This window comes from Eschrichtius robustus, chromosome 7, assembly GCF_028021215.1.
Source record: "Eschrichtius robustus isolate mEscRob2 chromosome 7, mEscRob2.pri, whole genome shotgun sequence".
NCBI classification, from domain to species: Eukaryota; Metazoa; Chordata; class Mammalia; order Artiodactyla; family Eschrichtiidae; genus Eschrichtius; species Eschrichtius robustus.
In genome coordinates this window covers 107,750,673-107,769,308 of record NC_090830.1, presented here as the reverse complement: position 1 = coordinate 107,769,308, position 18,636 = coordinate 107,750,673, and the positions used below count along the sequence as shown (strand labels likewise).

At 48.8% G+C, this 18,636-nt stretch overlaps 1 protein-coding gene across 1 annotated transcript in view; it reads left to right on the top strand.

The window, feature by feature from the left end:
• The first annotated feature begins 289 nt into the window (after positions 1–289).
• Positions 290–18,636, top strand: part of TLL2 (tolloid like 2) — a 135,080-nt gene continuing 116,733 nt past the window's right edge. The window contains exon 1 of the mRNA XM_068548993.1: positions 290–680. Within this exon, the coding sequence (XP_068405094.1) occupies positions 491–680 (190 nt within the window). The 5' untranslated portion in view covers positions 290–490. The remainder of the gene's footprint in view (positions 681–18,636) is intronic.

Here is an 18,636-nt window from a genome sequence, read left to right as displayed (position 1 = left end):
AGGCGCGGTGGCGCCCGGAGAAGGGCTCCCTCGGCTCTGGGGCAGCGCGGCTGGCCCAGGGTCCTTGCCTTCAGCCTGTTCACCTCGCTCCCCTTCCTCCGAAGTTGCGGAGGTGCCGGGAAGAGGAGGGGCCTCGCCTCGGGCGCCCGAGTGATTGGCTGCCCGGGGCCCCTGGCGAGGTCTGTGCGGTCCAGCCCGGGTGGAGAGGGGCGGAGCGGCCACTGCTCCAACCACCGCCGCCACCGCCACGGTCGCAGCCGCCGCAGCCTCGGCCGCCGGGCAAGTAGCTCCGAGCGGCTGCTGCTGCCTGGGCGCGCCGACGCGGACCGGGACGCCGCGCTCTGCTGGTTCCACGCCCGAGCCATGCCGGGCAGCCGCGCGTAATCGCCGCTACCGGGTCGCCACCGACCCGACCCTGTACACCGTCCCCCGCTAGGGCCCAGATTTCGGTGCTCCCAACTCCCTCGGTCTTAGCCGGCCCCTCGCAATCATGCCCCGGGTGACTGCGCTCGGGGCCCTTGTGCCACTGCTGCTGCCTCTCCTGCTACTGCTGTTGCCGCTGCCCCGCGACGCCTGGGGGCTCGGGGAGCGCTCGGACGCCACCTGGGACTACTCGGTGCTGGAAGGCGAGGAGAGCGCGGAGCGGCAGCTGGAGCATTACCATGACCCGTGCAAAGCCGGTAGGTGCCGCAGCCGCCGCCGCCGCCGCCGGGGATGTCCGGCAGAAGTTTGTCTTTGAAATGCAAATGAGGTGGTGGGCAAGCCAGCTCAGCCGTCTGGGGGGCGGGTCTCCCCTCCCCTCCCCCCCCCCCCCGAGATCCCTCGAGCTCCCCGGGAAAACAATGCCCCAGAGGGACTGCTTAAATAACACTCCGACTGGGACGTCCCGGCCCCTGGTTTGCGGCGCGCACAGGGTGGCGGCCGCGGGAGCGTTCCCAAAGCGAATGAGGGCGGGTGCCCGAGGCCGAGAGGGGGCCCAAGGACTGGGACGGGTGCCGGAGTCGCCTGACAGCCAGGTGGTCAACACGGGCCACCGTCGGTCGCGCTGGGCTGGAGCAGAGGAGCGGGAGCCGGGCTGGGCGCGGCGTTCTCAGGCTCACACGATGTTGCTGGCTCCGATTTCATGGCATTTGTAAGTTTCACGCAAAGTTTCCCAAGATCTTGTGGTTACTCTCGGGAAGAGAGTATAAAAAGCGAAAAGCTTCACAGCAGGCAAAAAGAAAGAGGTAGCCGAGGGGGAATGTGTATGACTCAAGTTGCCGCAGACTTCCCTGTAGCCCCCTCAGTGTGGTCGCGCCTGGGGGTCTCCCTGGGCCGGCGGAGATGGAAGCCGTCAGGTGCTCTAATCCCGCCAGGAAGCCGCGCCCCGGCACGCGGGGGTCTTTCTGGCGCGGGGCACTGCAGCTCCCGCTTCCCACTAACCACCAACCGGCTTGTGTGTCCCAAGGGGAGCAGCTTCCGAGCCGGAATAGTTGAGGCGTCAGCCCCAGAAGGGCCCAAGCGCATGTTCCAAAGAAAGCCGATGGGTCTGGGACAGTTCCCAGCTGGGACAGAGGGATACTCACGCCCCCGAGAGCGGACGGTCTCAGAAGCCCGCCGAGCGGCTCCTGGTGTTTATCTCTAGGCAGGGTCCGGCCGCTTCACTCGGCGGCCCGCAGAGATGAGCGGACCAAGGGAAGCTCGCAGCCTCCATCTGCAGAAGGGCAGGGTGCTTTTCTTCCAGTTGATGAGGGAAGTGCCGTGCGTGAGCCAGTGTGACCCCGTTCCCTCACTCCCTGGAAAACTCTAGTAGCCTCAGTTTCCTCATCTGAATTAGGGACAGTAATTGTAGGAGGACTCAGATAATCTGTGGGGAAATTCTCTGCAAATGGAATAATTGTGATGACACTGTAATTATTGGTGTTGTTGCTGCAGCGAGTGTGGTCTAGGCTGGGGGTTGGTACAGGTCAGAACTGGGTGAAGTCTGGGGGCGACCAGGTTACTGGGAGGCCAGAGGACCTAGGAGAGTGTGAGACTTGAGAATCTTGTGAAGGTTGAGGATCATACCAGGTCTGAGGGTCCTGGGCTCATGCTGCAGGAAGAGTCCTCCAGTATAGCCATCTATTATTGCTGTACCTTGTGGGGCTTCTGAGTTGGGAAGGAGGGCAGAGTTGATTCCTGGCTAATTTGAGAGAATATCAGCAGGTACTATGCCCTGACTAAGGTATCTCAGTTCCTCATGGGCCCTTGGTCCTGACCGGGTTGAAGAGTCTCTGGAGCACTGAATGGTGCCCTTGCCTGAAATGAGGGGCACTGGGGCTGCAAAACTGGGATGGGGGCGAAGTGATCAGCCATCGCCTGCACCTGTCAGGTCCTGGACTTTACTGGATGTGAACTGGGGCCTCTGGGAGGCAGTGTGGGCAGCTGGGGCCTGGGCTGGGGCAGCAATCAGTGCGTTCGGGAATGTATCGAGCACCTCTGGGATGCTGGGTGCTGATCTAGGGCCTGCGAATCCCGGTGAAAGAGGCATAGGTCCGTCTGTGAGGGCTCTCCAGCTCCTGGTCTCAGCCTTGTGGAATAACACTGAAGCAGGTTTGCCTGTTGGGGCCTCATTTTTCTCCAATAATTTTGGAGAAAATGCTAGATAACCAGGGCATGCGTGTTCTGTGACTCTTCACAGACAGGACAGGATGGGCAGCAGGGCCGGAAAGTAGCTGTGTGGTTTCAGCCAGCTCCATTCATCCTCCGCAGCCATCCTCCATATTCCCAACCTCTTGACCTCTCCCTCATCCATGCTGATGCTAAGAGTGACCAGAAGAGGGCGATGGCAAGGGAGACCTAGGGGAAATGTCACATCGGTCTACTCATGCTTCTGGAAATTCCCTGAGCAAGGGAACCGCCTTCTGGAAGGACAATAAGCAGTTCACCAAGGACTGGAGACTCAGTGTAAGAAAGTGCCTCTCAGCTTGCGGGGAGCGCTGTCTTTCCTGGTTCCATATTCAAACCAAACCTTAAGGGGCGGCCTTTCCTCCTATCCCAGTCACATGCTAACTCTCTGACCCCTCTAGCCAGAAGTCCTCTGCCTAGGACCTGCCTCAGGGCTTTGAACCTAAAACACCTCCCACCTGCCCCTTCTTGAGCTGGGGCGGGGGCGGGGTGTGTCTCCATTCTGCTGTGGATGCAGAGTGCAGACGGAGAGTCTGGGGTCTGTTCCTGACCTCTCAGGAGCTGTGTACCCTGGCAAGCCCCTCCTCTTTGGCCCTTAATTCCTCATCCATAGAGTGAAACTGTTGGACTAGTTAGGGTGGCAAACTGACAGGTCCAGGGAGCTGGCTCCCTTAGTCCACATCTGCCATCTTGCCCTGCGCCCTCTTCACTCCTTGTGGGCACTTGAGTTTGTGCCCCTGGCCCCTTCCTTCTCAGTCATCTATGGTTCTATGACCTTTGCTTCCAGCTCAGGATCTCAGAGGCTGAGCAAACGGGTCAGTGTTCTGTCATTTACAGTTTTACCATTTACACATTTTACTATTTACTCTGTCATTTACAAACTGTGTGTGACCTTGGGCAAGTCACTGAATTTCTCCATGCCTTTGTTTCCTCATTTGTAAATGAGGATGATTCCCAACAGATTAATGTGCTTAGGACAGTACCTGACATATAGTTAAGTACTTTATAAACAGATTTCCTAGAAACTTGTGAAAGAACATCTTCATGCTGACCTTTGAAGTAAGTTTTAAGGTGTAAAATTTAAATTTACTAGCAAACAATCAATTTGGTGCTGTAAAAAGGGACGCTTTTAAAATCAGATGATTGTGGAGTGGGAGTGGGCCTGGGAAGCCCTCCTGGCCTGGGGCTGGTAAAATGCGTGGGACTTCCTGGGTGTGGTCTCTGTCAGGCCTCCTCGGCTCTGCTGTTTGTTTTTCATCTGATACTGTTAAGTGAGGTCAAGAGTTCAACTGACAGTAAATTACAAGACATCCTTCCAACCACCACGGCCCTGAGAACAACTTTTGCAAAGCTTCTGAGGGCTTCTCCTGGCTGCTTGCACTCACCCATAATTCTTTAGCTGTATTCAGAGCCAGAGGCCAGGATTCTTGTCCTGACCCTGCCTCTTACTCTTCATATGGTCTTGAGCAGGTCCTCCCCGTCTCCATGCCTCAGTCTCCTCATCTGCAAAATGGGGGTGGGAACAAAACTGCTTGCCTTTTAGGATAGACACAAGGCTAGTTGTAGCTGTACTCCTGAGAGAGCAGAGTCTTAGACAGGACTTGTGTGTAGATAAATCATTTAGGAGGTGACCCCAAGGAACAGGGTGAGGGAGCAGGGCGAGTATGACAGGGAAAGAGGAAATCCAATGAAGGGAGTGGAGTTGAGGTAGCTGCTTTAGTTGATGGGGCCATGTCCCCACCCAGCCCTTCCATAAGGCCTCCCATAATTATCTGCCCAGGGAACAGGAGGCTGGAGCATTTATCCAAAGGCTGCTGTCCTTCATTGTTTGCTCCCTTTTCCAGTTTCTATTCCTGTGCAAAAAACTACCCAAACTCTGTGGTATAGAACAACAGCCATTTTACTATGTTGGTGGGTCTGTAGATCAGGAGTTTGGAAAAGGCACAGCAGAAGTGGTCTACCTCTGCTCCCCAGTGTCTGAGCCTCTGCTGTGAAGACTTGCAGGCTGGAGGTGACTTGACAATTGGGGGCTGGAATCATCTGGAGGCTCTCTTGTTCTCTCACATCTGGCGGTTGAGGCTGGCTGTTGCCTGGGGCCTCAGTTGGACTGTTGGCCAGAACCTACAGGTAGCCTCTCTGTGTGCTCTCCATGCGGGCTGATTAGGCTTCCTCACAGCATGGCAGCTAGATTCTAAGTGTGCACATCCCAAGGGAACCAGATGGCAGCTGTATTGCCTTTTATGACCTTGCCTCAGAAGCTGCGTGTCATCACTTCCACCATGGTCACAAGCTCTCCCAGATTCAGGGGAGGGAACATAGCCCGTCTCTCCACGAGAGGCATGTCAAAGTCACATTGTTAAAAGAGCATGTGGAATGGGGGCTATTGTTGCAGCCAGTTTGGGAGAATATGACCATTCCTTGAGGCATGAACTTCCCTGCATCTGCGTGGGCGGGCTCCTTGAGCTCTACGGATGCCGAAAAGATTCTCAAGCAGAAAAGTGGGGAGCCATGCAGTGGATGCACGGAACTGCCCAGAGTTGAGCTGAGGGTATGGGACTCAGGTCACCAACATTGTCTACCTGAGGCTCAAACGATATGCAAATAACCTTGTAAACTGTTAAAGTGCTCTGTAGCCTCTTGGGTTTATTAAACCCAAGGGAACTGGCTGACAGCAGCTTTACTTTTCAGCTGGTGGCTTGATAAATGCCAGGGCCTTCACGTATGATAAACATATATATTCCTTCATCAATAAATACAGTCGGCAGTCCCTGACGGCTAATGGCTCAGGAGTCAGGGTGAGGGTGCTGGCCTGGGAACTAGCTCTTTCCTCACGAGCAAGTCTGTAGTCCTTCCTCTCACTTCTAGACCTGACTTCTGCCTGGAATTTGGGGCCCCACTCCATCTTGTCATTCTCTCCCAGAGACAGTGACCTTACCAATCAGCTCCTTTTTTGGGGGGTCACCGGAGCCCTCTAGGACAGCACTCTCTGGGCAGCTCCTGCCAGCAGCCCTCACGTTACTGATACGAGGCTGGAATGTCAAACTGTGTGAGGTCAGGGATTGTTGTCTGCTTTGGTCACTGCTGTAAGCCCAGTGCCCAGCGACACGTCGTAGGTACTCGTCAATATTTGCTGAATGAAGGAATGATGATTCTGGCCCTGTGTGGGTTGGGTCCATGGCTGAAGGAACCTCCAAGCTCACTGTCAGCCTGGAAGGGAAGCAGAGCCATCCCAGTGGGCAGCAGCCCTCTTGAGAGTGCTGCAGGTGGAGCTGCGGGATGTGGTCCTGGGCAGCGCTCCCCCAGAGTTTCCATCCTTCATGGCAGGGGCAGGTGCCCTGGATTCTTCTGTACAGATGTGAGGCTTCCATGGTACCTCCTGGAAGGCTGTCTCCCTGGCACAGCCTGTCCCCAGAGAGGGAGGTGCCATCTCCCTGGCACCTTGTCTCTCCCCAGGGGCCACACCCAGGTGAGGGCGGCTGGCAGTTTTACAACTTTATTTTTATCCCTACTTGTCATGGTGTCCTTGCTGATTCGGGCAGGTGCTGATTTGATGGAGTTAAAATATTTCAGGGCTGTATGGAAATGAAATGTTTATCTTTCCCACTTCTCCAGGCAGGAGGCGCATCTAGTCCACCTCTGTCTCCAATTTTTCACCCCTGAAGTGCCCGGGGGCAGGGCATGAGGTGGTTAAGAGCTCGGGCTTTGACACTTGACAGACCTGGATCCAAAATCTGCCGCCCATGCCAGGCTTCGTGACCTTGAGAAAGTTACTTAACCTCTCTGAGCCTCAGTTTCCTCCCTTGAGAAGGACTAATATTCACTTCTCAGGGTCATGGCAAGGGTCAAATGATAGAACGTTTGTCGCGTGCTCAGCACATTTTCTGGACGAGGCAAGAGTTCAGTGATGGATATGTACATTACTAGAGCACAGAGCAGCTGCTCACAAGTACTTCTTGAACTCTTGTTGAAATGCTCTAGAGGAATTTGAATTTTTGTGATAAGTGAACAAGTGATTTCATGTGGTGTATTTAGTTAGGGATTCTTAAATTCAGACCTGATAATTATTGGTAAACAGGGTCTCAAAAGTAAGTGAAGGGTGAATTTTTTTGGTATGTGAGTTATAGCCCAATCCAGATTAAAAAAGAGAAAGTCAGTGATGATGAGGAGGGGCCAAGGCAGAGGCTGGGGGAGGAAACGCACCGTCCTGGTTCCTGCGGAACTGTCGGCGGAGAGACACAGGCTGCCCACGCTGAGGGTTCGGCTAACCGAGTAGGCAGAGAACGTGTGGCCATCAGGTGCCCAACAGAGCCCAGAGGTCCCAGCCAGGACCGTGACTCATGCTGGGGGGCGCAGGTGGTGCAGCATCTGGGGGAGGGGAGGTCAGAAGGGGAACGCGTCAGCCCCTTTTGTGCAAGGATGTTCCAAAAGCTGAATGATAGTAAGAACACCAGCCCGTTGACCTTCACCCCAGCCCCCGGAGTAGGCAAGCAGCTGGGATGGTTCCCATTTTGCATCTGGAGACACACCCTCAAGCCTAGACCCTCTGCCCGACATTGGTCCTCTTTTGACTTCTGACGCTATCTCTGTAGGCAGAGCTCTACACTGGAGACAGAAAAGTCTCCAAGTGGGTCCGCAGCTCTGATGTCAGTAGAACCCGTTTTTCCATCTTTCTCCTGCCCAGCCGTGCAGCGGTCAGTATCTTGCACCCTCTCCTGGGGGTGGTGTGTGTGTGTGTGTGGGGGAAGTACCCTTTACTCCTCTGTCCAGCCCAGTGAGAGGAGAGGAGGAGCCATTACGACAGCCCCTAGTCTGCAGGGTGCCTGCCAGGCCGTGGGTGCTGAGCAGCTAAGTGCCAATCAGACCTCAGCCCTGTCCCCAGGAGCTCCTGGGCATGGCCTCCTCAGCGGGAAGATGCTCTTGATGGAAGCCGAGTGCAGACAGGCCAGCAGCACCTCCCGTCAGCTCTGGACCTTCCCCCGACCGCTGCTTCTCCCGCCACTCTCAGGGCTCTCCCCGGCCCGGGGCCATGGTTGTTTGAACGCCTAGCTCGTCGCTGGCCTGTTGGTTCGGTACCCAAACTTCGGAGTCAGACTGACTTGGATTTTCTTTCTCATCTCTATCACTTACTGGCCGTGAGACCTTGAGCGAGTCCCGCAGCCTTTAAAGTCTCAGTTTCCTCATGTACATCCTGCAGTTAAGAGATACTCCTAGTTCACAGGCCGTTGTTGGATGAAAGGCACTTGATACTGTGCTGAGCAAATAGACGCACTCAATAAATGCGAAATAGTGCTGTCGTTTTGTGGCCTCCGAAGAACCTGTGGTGCGCATTAAATTGAATTACACGAACAGCATCACTTTCTGTTCCTATGCGAGCGCTGAGGAGTGAACTGACTCTGGAGGCGCATTGCTGGGCTTCAGATCCTAGCTCTCCCACTGAATGGCTGTGAGGCCCTGAGCCAGCCGCTTAAGCTTTCTGGATCTCAGTGTTCTCACCCATAAAGTGTGGATACTAGTGTCTACCACAGAGGGTGATTATAAAGGTTGGATGAGTTAACATAGACCAAGCACTTAGTGCCTGGAACACGGTAAACATTCAGTAAATATTGTTGTTTTTATTATTATCATCCCACAGAAATCCAACAAGGTTTCCAAGAGCAGGAAACCAAGTATCTGAACAACTGGAGCAGATGATGATTTCAGAGTTTTATGTTTCCTAGCGATGCTGATGGCAGTAGTTCCTCTATATCCAGAGACCTCGCTCTAAAAACAAATCTGCCGTGGCACTCACTGGCTTCTTTGGTGTTAGGCTGGGGGTTCCACGTACTGCAAGCCAACCAGATGTCCCGGCCCCACCCGAGAAGCCAGCCCCTGACTGGAGATGTGTGAATGGTGTTGAGTCTGAGCCTCCGTTCAGCCAGTGGTTCCTCCCAGCCACTCCTCTTTCCAGCAGCATTCCTCCAGGGTCCAAATAGCCGAGCTACAAGCAGGATTTGGGCCCACATCGCATTTGATGGCAATGCACATCCTTCTACGATAGGTAGTCAAGCAATCTGAATAGAAGCTGTAACTTCACTGGTCCCCAAACCTTTGCCTTCTCACCCCTCACCATGTTTTTCATGAGGAAGAACAATGATATTAACCTCTCACAGTGGTTACAGCATTGCCTTAGCATTGTTTATAAAGCTCCTTTCCTTCTGTTCTCTCCGTTGGTCTCTCAAATAGCCAGGAGAGGATCCGGGCACTCACGGGAGATGCTCTGAGATCTTATGATCTTGTGGGCATTGCAGGACGAGGTCTGGGTGCTTGTCCAGGGGAGAGGCTGGGCTAGGGCCCGCACAGGATACTGAACTTGTAAACAGTGGGACAAGCACCTCAAACCCCTGTTCTCCCCTTGAAGCACACCGCCTCTCCAACCCGGGAACGGCTTCTCCTCTCCTGGATCCCTGACCCCCCAGTCAACAAGCATCTCCCTGCTGCTCAGTCTGAAGGCCATATTTGTACACTTGTTCCACAGAGCACCATAGCCCACCACCTTCTCCCCACTTTCTTCTCCGTCCTTGGCTAGGAACCCAACAAGGATGAGACTATTCTGGCCTTCAGAGTACTCTTAGTCCCAAAGCATAGGGAAGAATAAATGAATCATACAAGGTGTTGAAATGCAACTTTCTCCCTCTCTGTTCCCCCATCCCTTTCCCACACGGCCCGGGGCAGTGCCTGGGTGTCAGGTCAGTTGAGGACGATGGCTCCAGCCACTCTCCCCAGCCCAGAGGGAGAAGGCCTCGATGGCCCATGTTTCCTAAGGAAGCCTTGGGTGAGTGGCAGCCTGGGTAACAGAGCAGAGCAGTGAAACATCCTGTTTAAGAGACTACTTTTGGCATCAGGCAGCCCGTGGCTTGAAGCCTGCCTCTGTCCTCACTGCCTGTGTGGTTTTGACTAAGTTTCTTAACCTCTCTGAGCCTCAGTTTCTTCATTTAGAAAACGGGAATGATATGAAAACCCATGAACTAGGTTTGTTTGCAGATTGAATGAGGCAGTGAACAAGAAGTGTTTAGCAAGCGGTCACTAATTTTTAGCTATTCTCCTTGCTATTATGATTATGCCTGTTATTGTTCCCCACTTAAGAATTTCCCTATAAGTGACAATTTCTCAGTGGCCTGTGTCGGCTTATCTCTCCCTCTGCAGAGAGTTCTCTTGGGATCCAGAGCGTGCAGCAGGTGGTAATTTATTGCTCCACAGCTCGCTTGCTCTCATCCATGAAGCAGGGAGCGGGTAACAGATAAACCAAATGCATAGAAGCAGGTTTCTCAGGGTGTCCTCTTAGCCCGCTCATAATACGGTTCTGCCCGGATGCAAACATAGCGACAGGAACCGAACTTTCCTGCTGATTGGTTACAGACCTATCTGTGATCACACCACCCTCTAACCACTTCTGTCAATTACCAATAAATATTCTCAAGCTCGCCTGCATGAGCACTTGAGCGTTGATGTTCAGCCCCGACTCTTCACCCGCTCCACCAGCTGGGCCACTTATCTCCCCGCTCATCCTGCAATTTGCACCGAGCCTCCTCCCCTTCCTCCCACCGGGGTTACTGGCCTTGAGTTGATGTGAGTCCTGCGTGAGCCAGTTTCCCACAGGAGCAGGCCACCTTCCGCCCTAACTCTTTTTCCCATCCCTGAGTCAGTTCTCCTTCCCGCTGAGCCGGCACTGGTTCGCCATCCTCTCCCCCCTGGGCTCAGAGTCGGCCGTGGTTCGCAAAGGTCTGGGCCTCATGGTGGCATGTGCCAGGTGGCACCTGGTCGTGATGCCAGGTGCTTCAACCAGAAACCCGGTGCCATCCTGGATACGGGTCTCTCCCTCCCCTTCTCATGCAGTCCAACCCAAGTCCTGCCAATTCTGTTTCCAAATTTAGGCCCATCCACTCCTCTCCATCTTTACTGCCACTGTTTGGTCTAAATCCCACCGGATCCCATGTAGGCTACTGCGATGGTACCTGAACCCGTCTCCCTTCTGCCCCCTTGCCTCCCAAAATCTGTTTTCCATGTTGCAGGCAGAATGATCTTTTTGAAATGCACGTTTGATCATGTTTGCAAAATTAGACCCACTTAGGACCGTCAGTTTACATATCCTTTCCCCCCCAGGCCTTCTCAGGCCTGATCTCAATCAGGTCCCTTCTTTTAAATCTCTCATCACCTTTGTTTCCCTGCACGTTTTACAGTCCGTAACTGGGTATTGGAGTGACTATTTATTTGCTCAATGTCTGTCTCCATATCAGACAATTAACTTCAAGGGGTAGAAATTAGACTCATTTGGTTTCCCAGTCACCAGCACGGTGCCTGGCACATGGTGGGTGCTCAACCAATATTTGCCAAATGAAAAACTGAGCAAATGAGATACTCTAGGGATTTGGAAAAGGCATCAATCACTGTTAAGACAGTCAAGGAAGGCTTCCTGGTAAGCCTGGTAAGCTAGTGAGGGGTGGTGCAAATTGTCATGTGTGTTTGCATAGGAGGGTGAGAAGACCATCCGCTAAAGAGGAAGTCGTTAAATAATATGGATCTGTGGATGTTTTAAAACTCAAGCAATCTGGTCTTTTTTTTTTTTTCATGAAGTTAAAAAAAATCACTGCTTTAGGAAAATTAAGTTTTTATCCATTAATTTCCAAATTGCTATAGATGAAAAGATACAAATTAGACTAAATTGGAAGCTTTTTTGTTATTCTATACTTGCATAACCTTTCAAATATTAATTTCCTAGGATATGTGAGGTTTCCTCTTTGGTGTAATGGCCACTGACCTTCTTATGGGATGCAGGTGAAATCACTTGTCAATGCAAAATGTGTTAGAACTTGATGAAATAAAGCTTTGAGTTTGAGAAATAAAGATATATTTAAAAAGAAAAAAAGCAAACAAACAACTCAGGTGAGCCCTGAGTTTGGCCTGGAAGGATGGAAAGGATTTGGAGAAACTGGGATGGAGGGGAAGGCATTTCAGGTAGAATAAACATCATGAGTCAAGGCAAGGCAGCAGGAATGCTTTGGATGTGTCTGGAGCTGTGGGAATACCTGGTTTACTTTGCAGAATAGTAGTGGCAAGATTGAAAGAAGCTTGGAACAGTGAATGTCAAGCTGAGACATTTAAATCATGCCCCTTAAGAAAGGGGGAGCTATTGACGGTTTTTGAGCAGACGGCCGTTATGATGAAGACAAATGATGTTTAGGATCTGTAGAAGCGGGAAATAGGAGGACCACCAGGGGTTCTAGGCCTGGGAGCATGAAGTCCAGACTTGGGCCTCAGGAATGGAAAGGAAGGGAAAATGCGGGAGAGATCATGGCTTTGTGTGTGGGAGAGGTCCCAAGCTGAGCTCTGTCTCAAAGTCTAGTGAAACATAAATGAGTTCATCCGGAGATGCTCAGCAAGCATTGGGGTGCCCTTGAGATGGACCAGAAAGGGAGATTATTTTTTTTTTTAACATAAAACAGTTTTCTTAATTATACAGCTAATATACATCCACTGGAGAACATTTAGAAAATATAGAGAGCAAGCAAGAGTAAAAATTTCCGGCAATTCCATGGCCGAGGAGTAACCGTTGTTAACACTTTGTTGTATATTCTTCCAAAATTTTTTCATGCATGGTTGTAATTTTTTAAAAGTGCTACACATATCGTTTTGAACCTGCTTGTATTTCACTTTCGCTTAGTACCATGAACCTCCTTCCACAATAATAAAGATGCTTATGTAATACAGGTACTTGTATGGCATCAATTTAAGTTGTTCGGTATAGATGCACCATAATTTAATTTAATCAGCCCTCTACTGTTGGACATAAAGATTTTCTTCTCCAATCATTTCTTTTGCTATTATGAACAATCATGCTGGAGTCATCCTTATTGCTAGATTTTTGTGTATGTTTTAAATTATTTTTTTAGAAAAAATTCTACCCGTAGAATTGCTGGGTCAAAAGTATAGATGCTTTTAGGGCTTCTGATTCTTTTTTTCAAATTGCCCTTCAAATTTTTTTTCACTCCTTTGCACTCTCATTAAGATTAACATATTTGTATTCTAGTTTTTAAAATCTTTGTTGGTTTGATAAGAGAAAAATAATTTACAGTTTCTTCAATTTGCATTTATATTGTCATTGTATGTCTTTTTCAAATAATTTTGAACCTTAAAAAATATACTTTGGGGACTTCCCTGGCGGTCTAGTGGTTAAGACTTCACCTTCCAATGTAGGGGGTGTGGGTTCGATCCCTGGTCATGGGGCTAAGATCCCACATGCCTCGCGGCCAAAAAGCCAAAACACAAAACAGAAGCAATATTGTAACAAATTCAATAAAGACTTTAAAAATGGCCACATAAAAAAAAAAATCTTTAAATATATTTTGACCATTTGTATTTATTTTGCTGTGTGAATTTCCTATTTATGGGTTTTTTTTTTCTTCTTATTTATGGACTCTTTTTCTTTCTGCTTATGTTCATTTTTTAATTAGGTGGTCATTTTTTAAACATTTTGTAGGAACTGTTAGAGATTAGGACTTCAACCTTTTATCTGACACGTTTGTCACAAATAATTTTTGGAGAGAAGAGTTTTAAAAAGCAGAAAGCTTATCCTGTACCGTATCATTCACTTGTTCCATGGAGATGATTGCATGGCTCTATCAGTTAAGATCAGGTTAAATTGCTAGTAATGAACCCATGGTAATTGGCTGTGGCCATCAGGGGCCAGTTGGGAGACTGAAACCACATCAGTAATTTCAGAAATAATTCAAAAATTTAACATAAAGGATTATTAACTAGCAAAAGGAGGTAGAGAGAACTTTAAAGAAAACAGGAATAGAAGATATAGGGAGCAGCTACTAGGGAAGGAATACATTTGGAAGAGGTCACCCCACACACACCCCTCCCCGGCTGTAACTTCATAGGAGAGGGTATGGCTCTGACCCACTGACAGTTGGAGAAGTTTGTTGAGATGCTACAGGAAGAGGCTGACAAGTGGGGAATTGCCCACTGGAGTTTGGGCAGAACTCTGAAAGTTGGGTGCCAATGGGTTTCCCAAACACTGCTGGTGGCCACTCTACAGGAGCAAGAAAGATGAGGCCAGGAAGCAGGAAGAGAATTCCCTTCCTCTTGCAGTCCCTCTAGTGCCCTCTACTGACAAAATCTAATGTGTCAGCTGACAAAGGAGACATGTTTCCGGGGTCCAGCTTGTGTCACAAAGCATGACAAAGAAGGGTGGATTTAGAGCTGATAGGCAATATATTGATAGCTGGAACACTGGCCTAAACAAGCCAGAAGTTTCTTTCTTTCTCACATCAAAGTCTGGAGGTCCGCAGTCTATGGCCAGTATGACGGTGCTGCTCCAGGAAGTCCTCTAGGGTCCAGTCTCCTTCCAGCCTGTCCCTCCGCTCTCCCTGGGCTGAGGCCCTTGTCCTCATGGTCCATGATGGTAGCCAGAGCTCAAACCATCACAAACACGGTCTGGACACGGAAGGCATGGAAAAGAAAAAGAACAAAGAATGTGAGAGCAGGTTCCCAGGAGATGCCATCTGCCATCTGCTTTCCTCTCATTGGCTGGAAGTTAGTCACATGACCATGGTCACATGACCATGTAGCTAGCTACATGGGATTCTGGGAGACATTTCTTCTGGAAGGTCTGGAACTGAACATCATAGTTTCTGTTGTTAGGGAAGAAGGGAGACAAGGTATTGGTGGACAACAAGTCTGCCACAATAGACTACTTGCTGGAACTTTATGAAGAAAATTTAGTCAAAGTGATGATAGGCTCATGACCATTATTGAATGTTAACTAGATACACAAGGTAAGATTTTAGAGTAAAATCTTTTAGAATGTTAGAGCTGGAAGTTACCCTCGGAATTATTTATACCGTTTTTCATGTTTCCTATGAGAACCCTGAGGGCCTGAAAGGGCAGTAATGTGTCCAAGTTCACATGGATAGCTCCCGACATGCCTGGAGGTGGACCCCGGGTCTCCTTTACTCTCCACCTAGTGTAGCTTTCCACTCTCTGCACTACTTAGGGTCTCCATGGGCCTTTGTCTTCAGAATGAGTCCTGCTTAATTGCACTGGTAACTTGATGCTCCACAAAAGATCATTCCACAGTGGGAGGTATTAGAGCTTATGAGATATACCTGGCCTTGGAATCAGGCACATAAGATGCAAAATTAGAGCCTGGGAAGCTTCTGGCTTTTAGGACCTAAACTGCTCCCTTTTCTCCGTTACTGAGTGGAAGCCATGTGAGCTTAGGCTGTGGGAACATAGCAGGTGTGAGACAGCAGTAAGTCATATGCTGCTGGAATTAAGCAGTGAAAAGTGTTATCTTAGGCCAAAGTAGCCGTTCAGTTTACCGGTCAGAATGCCATCTTCCCATTTAGCTATGGAAATAATGGGAGGATTTTCTTAGAACAGCAGTACAAGCCAGGTGCCAGCAGGAACCAGACTTTACCCCAGATGTTTCAAATGAAGAGACCTTCATGAAGGGACTAATTACAGAGACAGGGTTAGGATGCGAAGAAGGGTGTGAGACACCCAGAGACTAGCAAGTCTCCCCTGTGGCTGAAGAAATGGGAAGGGAACCGTGTTACGGCTGGAGCTGGAGCTGTGCAGGAGGGGAGGTGGCTGAGTCACTTGAAGTATAGTTGATCTTCAATATTGTATTAGTTTCAGGTGTACAACATAATGATTCAGGGTTTTTTTGCAGGTTATATTCCAGTATAGGTAAGACAGTACATAAGACAGTATATAAGACAATGGGTATAATTCCCTGTGCTATATAGTATATCCTTGTTGCCTATCTAATATATTTTATATATAGTCGTTTGGATACAGCACCAAAGCTGGGAGAAAGCAGGGAAGAAATGCCTGCAGCTCTCTGCTCTCTTCCCTCTGATCTGCCAGAGTCTCCTCCTGGTTGAATGCAAGCAGAAGCCAGAGAGCAGTGAGACGTGGAGGAAGCAGTCCACAGGATCCGCCTTCCTGGGCACAGAGCAGGGCAGAGAGTGTGGAAAGTAAGTATAAAAAGAATCACTTGAATCATAGCTCAGGCCTTGCTGCAGATATTCTTTCCCATGGATAGAACTATTTTTAGTATTTTTACAATATACGTTTGTAAATGCCCTATGTGTGGCAGCTCCAATGCCACTCCCTCCCCAGGCCAGTGTCAGACATGGCTAATTGAGCACAGCTCCTTTTCCTGAGGGTCCAAGAAGTCACCTCACAGCACTTAGAGAAAACATCACCAATTGAGTGGGATGGGCATGTGAGATGAAATACATTTGGAGCTGTAAAACTTAACTGGCCTTGCAAATGTGGCCTACCTGCTCATGCTAGTCTGGTAGAGAATCTTTTTTTCTGGGGAATTAGCTGAGCAGGTATTTCTTAAGCCAAGTGAGTCCTGCTTGGAAAGCCAAGCTGTAGCATTTTTTTTTAATTGAAATTTTTTTCAATTTTTCAATTTAATTTTTCAGTACTTCAATTAAATAAAATTTTAAGTGAAGTATAGTTGATTTACAATATTGTGTTATTTTCAGCACAATGATTCAGGTTTTTTTGCAGATTATATTCATTATAAGTTATCATAAGATAATGGGTATAATTCCCTATGCTCTACAGTATATCCTTGTTGCCTATCTATTTTATATATAGTAGTTTGTATCTGTTAATCCCATACCCCTAATTTGTCCCTCCCCCTTCCTCTCCCCTTTGGTAACCACAAGTGTGTTTTCTATATCTGTAAGTCTGTTTGTGTTTTGTACATACATTCGTTTGTGCTATTTTTTAGATTTCACATATTAAGTGATATCATATAGTATTCGTCTTTCTCTGTCTGACTTATTTCACTAAGCATAATATTCTCTAGGTCTATCCACATTGCTGCTAATGACAGTGTTTCATTCTTTTTTATGGCTGAGTAATATTATATACATTTATATATACGAATATCTTCTTAATCCAGTTATCTGTTGATAGGGACTTGGGTTGCCTCCATATCTTGGCTGTTGTAAATTGTGCTGCTACAAACATTGTGGTGCATGTACCTTTTTGAATTAGTGTTTTCATTTCCACCAGAAACGGAATTGCTGGGTCATATGGTATCTCTATTTTTGGTTTTTTAAGGAACCTCCATACTGTTTCCCATAGCGGCTGCACCAATTTACATTCCCACCAACAGTATACAGGGGTTCCCTTTTCTCCACATCTTCTCAAACATTTGTTATTTGTAGACTTTTTGATGATAGCCATTCTGACCTGTGTGAGGTAATAACCTCATTGTGATTTTGATGTGCATTTCTCTAATAATTAGCCATACTGAGCATCTTTTCAGGATTGACTTTTAACATGGAAAGTCCTATGGACTTTCAGGTCCTGCTACTTTTCTGGTGTGCACGCTCAGACCCCTGAGTTCAGACTTTAAGTGGCTTTGAATAGAAAACTCCTAGCTGGAACAAATGGCCGATGCGTTATGGACATCGCCAGCATGGTTTAGGGCATAGCTGGCAAGTAGGTCCCAATTCATCTGCCATTTCTATCCATTTGTGCTGTCCCTCTGTAGACTGTGTTGAGATGGATTTGGAGGCTGTGTCCAGGTTCGGTGGACAGGAAGGTGTGATCAATGAAGGATATTTGCTCTGGGACAGAGGGGCTAAGAGGGGTACATGTGTGTCTCATATTTGCCATCACTGGTTTCGAGTCAGCAGATGTGGCTTCTACCTGTGATACCCTGAGCAAGTCAATTAACCTTCCTGGACCTTAGTTTCCTTACGTGGAAAGCAAGGACATGGCTTAGGTGACGTTTAAAGTCTCTCCATCTTAGAAATGCCATGATTCAAGCTAGTTTGGGTTTTTTTTTAAGTCTTCAATGTAGAACTTGCAAAAAGTCTGTTTGATCCAATTAAACTATTTCCAGCTCCCCACCCCTCTCTGCCATATGCTTGAGTAACTAAGCCCTCCATGCCTGTGAAGGCCATTTCCCCAGGCTGGAGCAGCTGGAGACCCTGGAGACGGAGGTCTCCCATACTAAACAGATTCTCCTCTTTAATCTCAACCAAAAGATCCAGGAGGCATGATTCACATCTCGCCCTGTTTCCTCTCCTCTGCCCTCCGCAAGCCTGCACCTCTCGCCTCCTGCTCTGCAAACATGCCTGAATGCAGAGTCCTGAAATTTAGGTTCATGGTTTCAAAGTTCATGGTCCTGAGAATAAACAAAAAAACTATTGTGGTTGCATAGAGCTGTGGACCCCATTAACACCGCCCCATGAATATTTATAGCGTGGAACTACAAAAGAACATAGAGGCCATATTGTATTTCCTAGAACTTTCTTTCCATGGGGTCCTTTCTCTGTGGGTCACTTTAATGTAAGCTTTGCTTATTTAGTTGCACACTTTAAGCCGATTAACTTTTCACTGAAAAAAAACCCTCCCTGTTTGTTTGTACATACACTCCCTTGACAAAGATTCACGGAAAACGGCTTTAAACCTGTTAAATCCCTCTGCTGGAAACTTGAAGTGAACTAAATGTGTCTCTGGGTAGGATTTCCCTGTAACTCTCCCTGCCTCTGGCCCCTCCCTGTTTCCTGAGAGAAATTCCAATGGTTCGAAGGCTCCAGATTTAGCTCCTCCGGTAAGGTAGTCTCAGCTTCTCTCCAGGTGACTGTCTTCTGGAACATTAGCAAGGTCCTTCCTGAGCAGCTTGTTACTGGGATGGACAAATGGCAATCCCTGGGTGGATGCCTTATGCTTCTCTAATAGAAATTGTAGAAACCAAACATTAGAGCTAGAGGGACCTCGAGACATCACCTCCATTGGTCTCCAAACTTCAGTGACCGTGAGTCACCTGTGGGGGTGGGCGGGATATGAACTTAACATGCATATTCCTGGGCCCTGTCCCTGGAGAGTCTGATTCCGTAGATGTGGATGGGGCCTGGGATCTGTGTATCAACACTCCTTAGACACTTCTAACAAAGCGGTCTGTGGCCC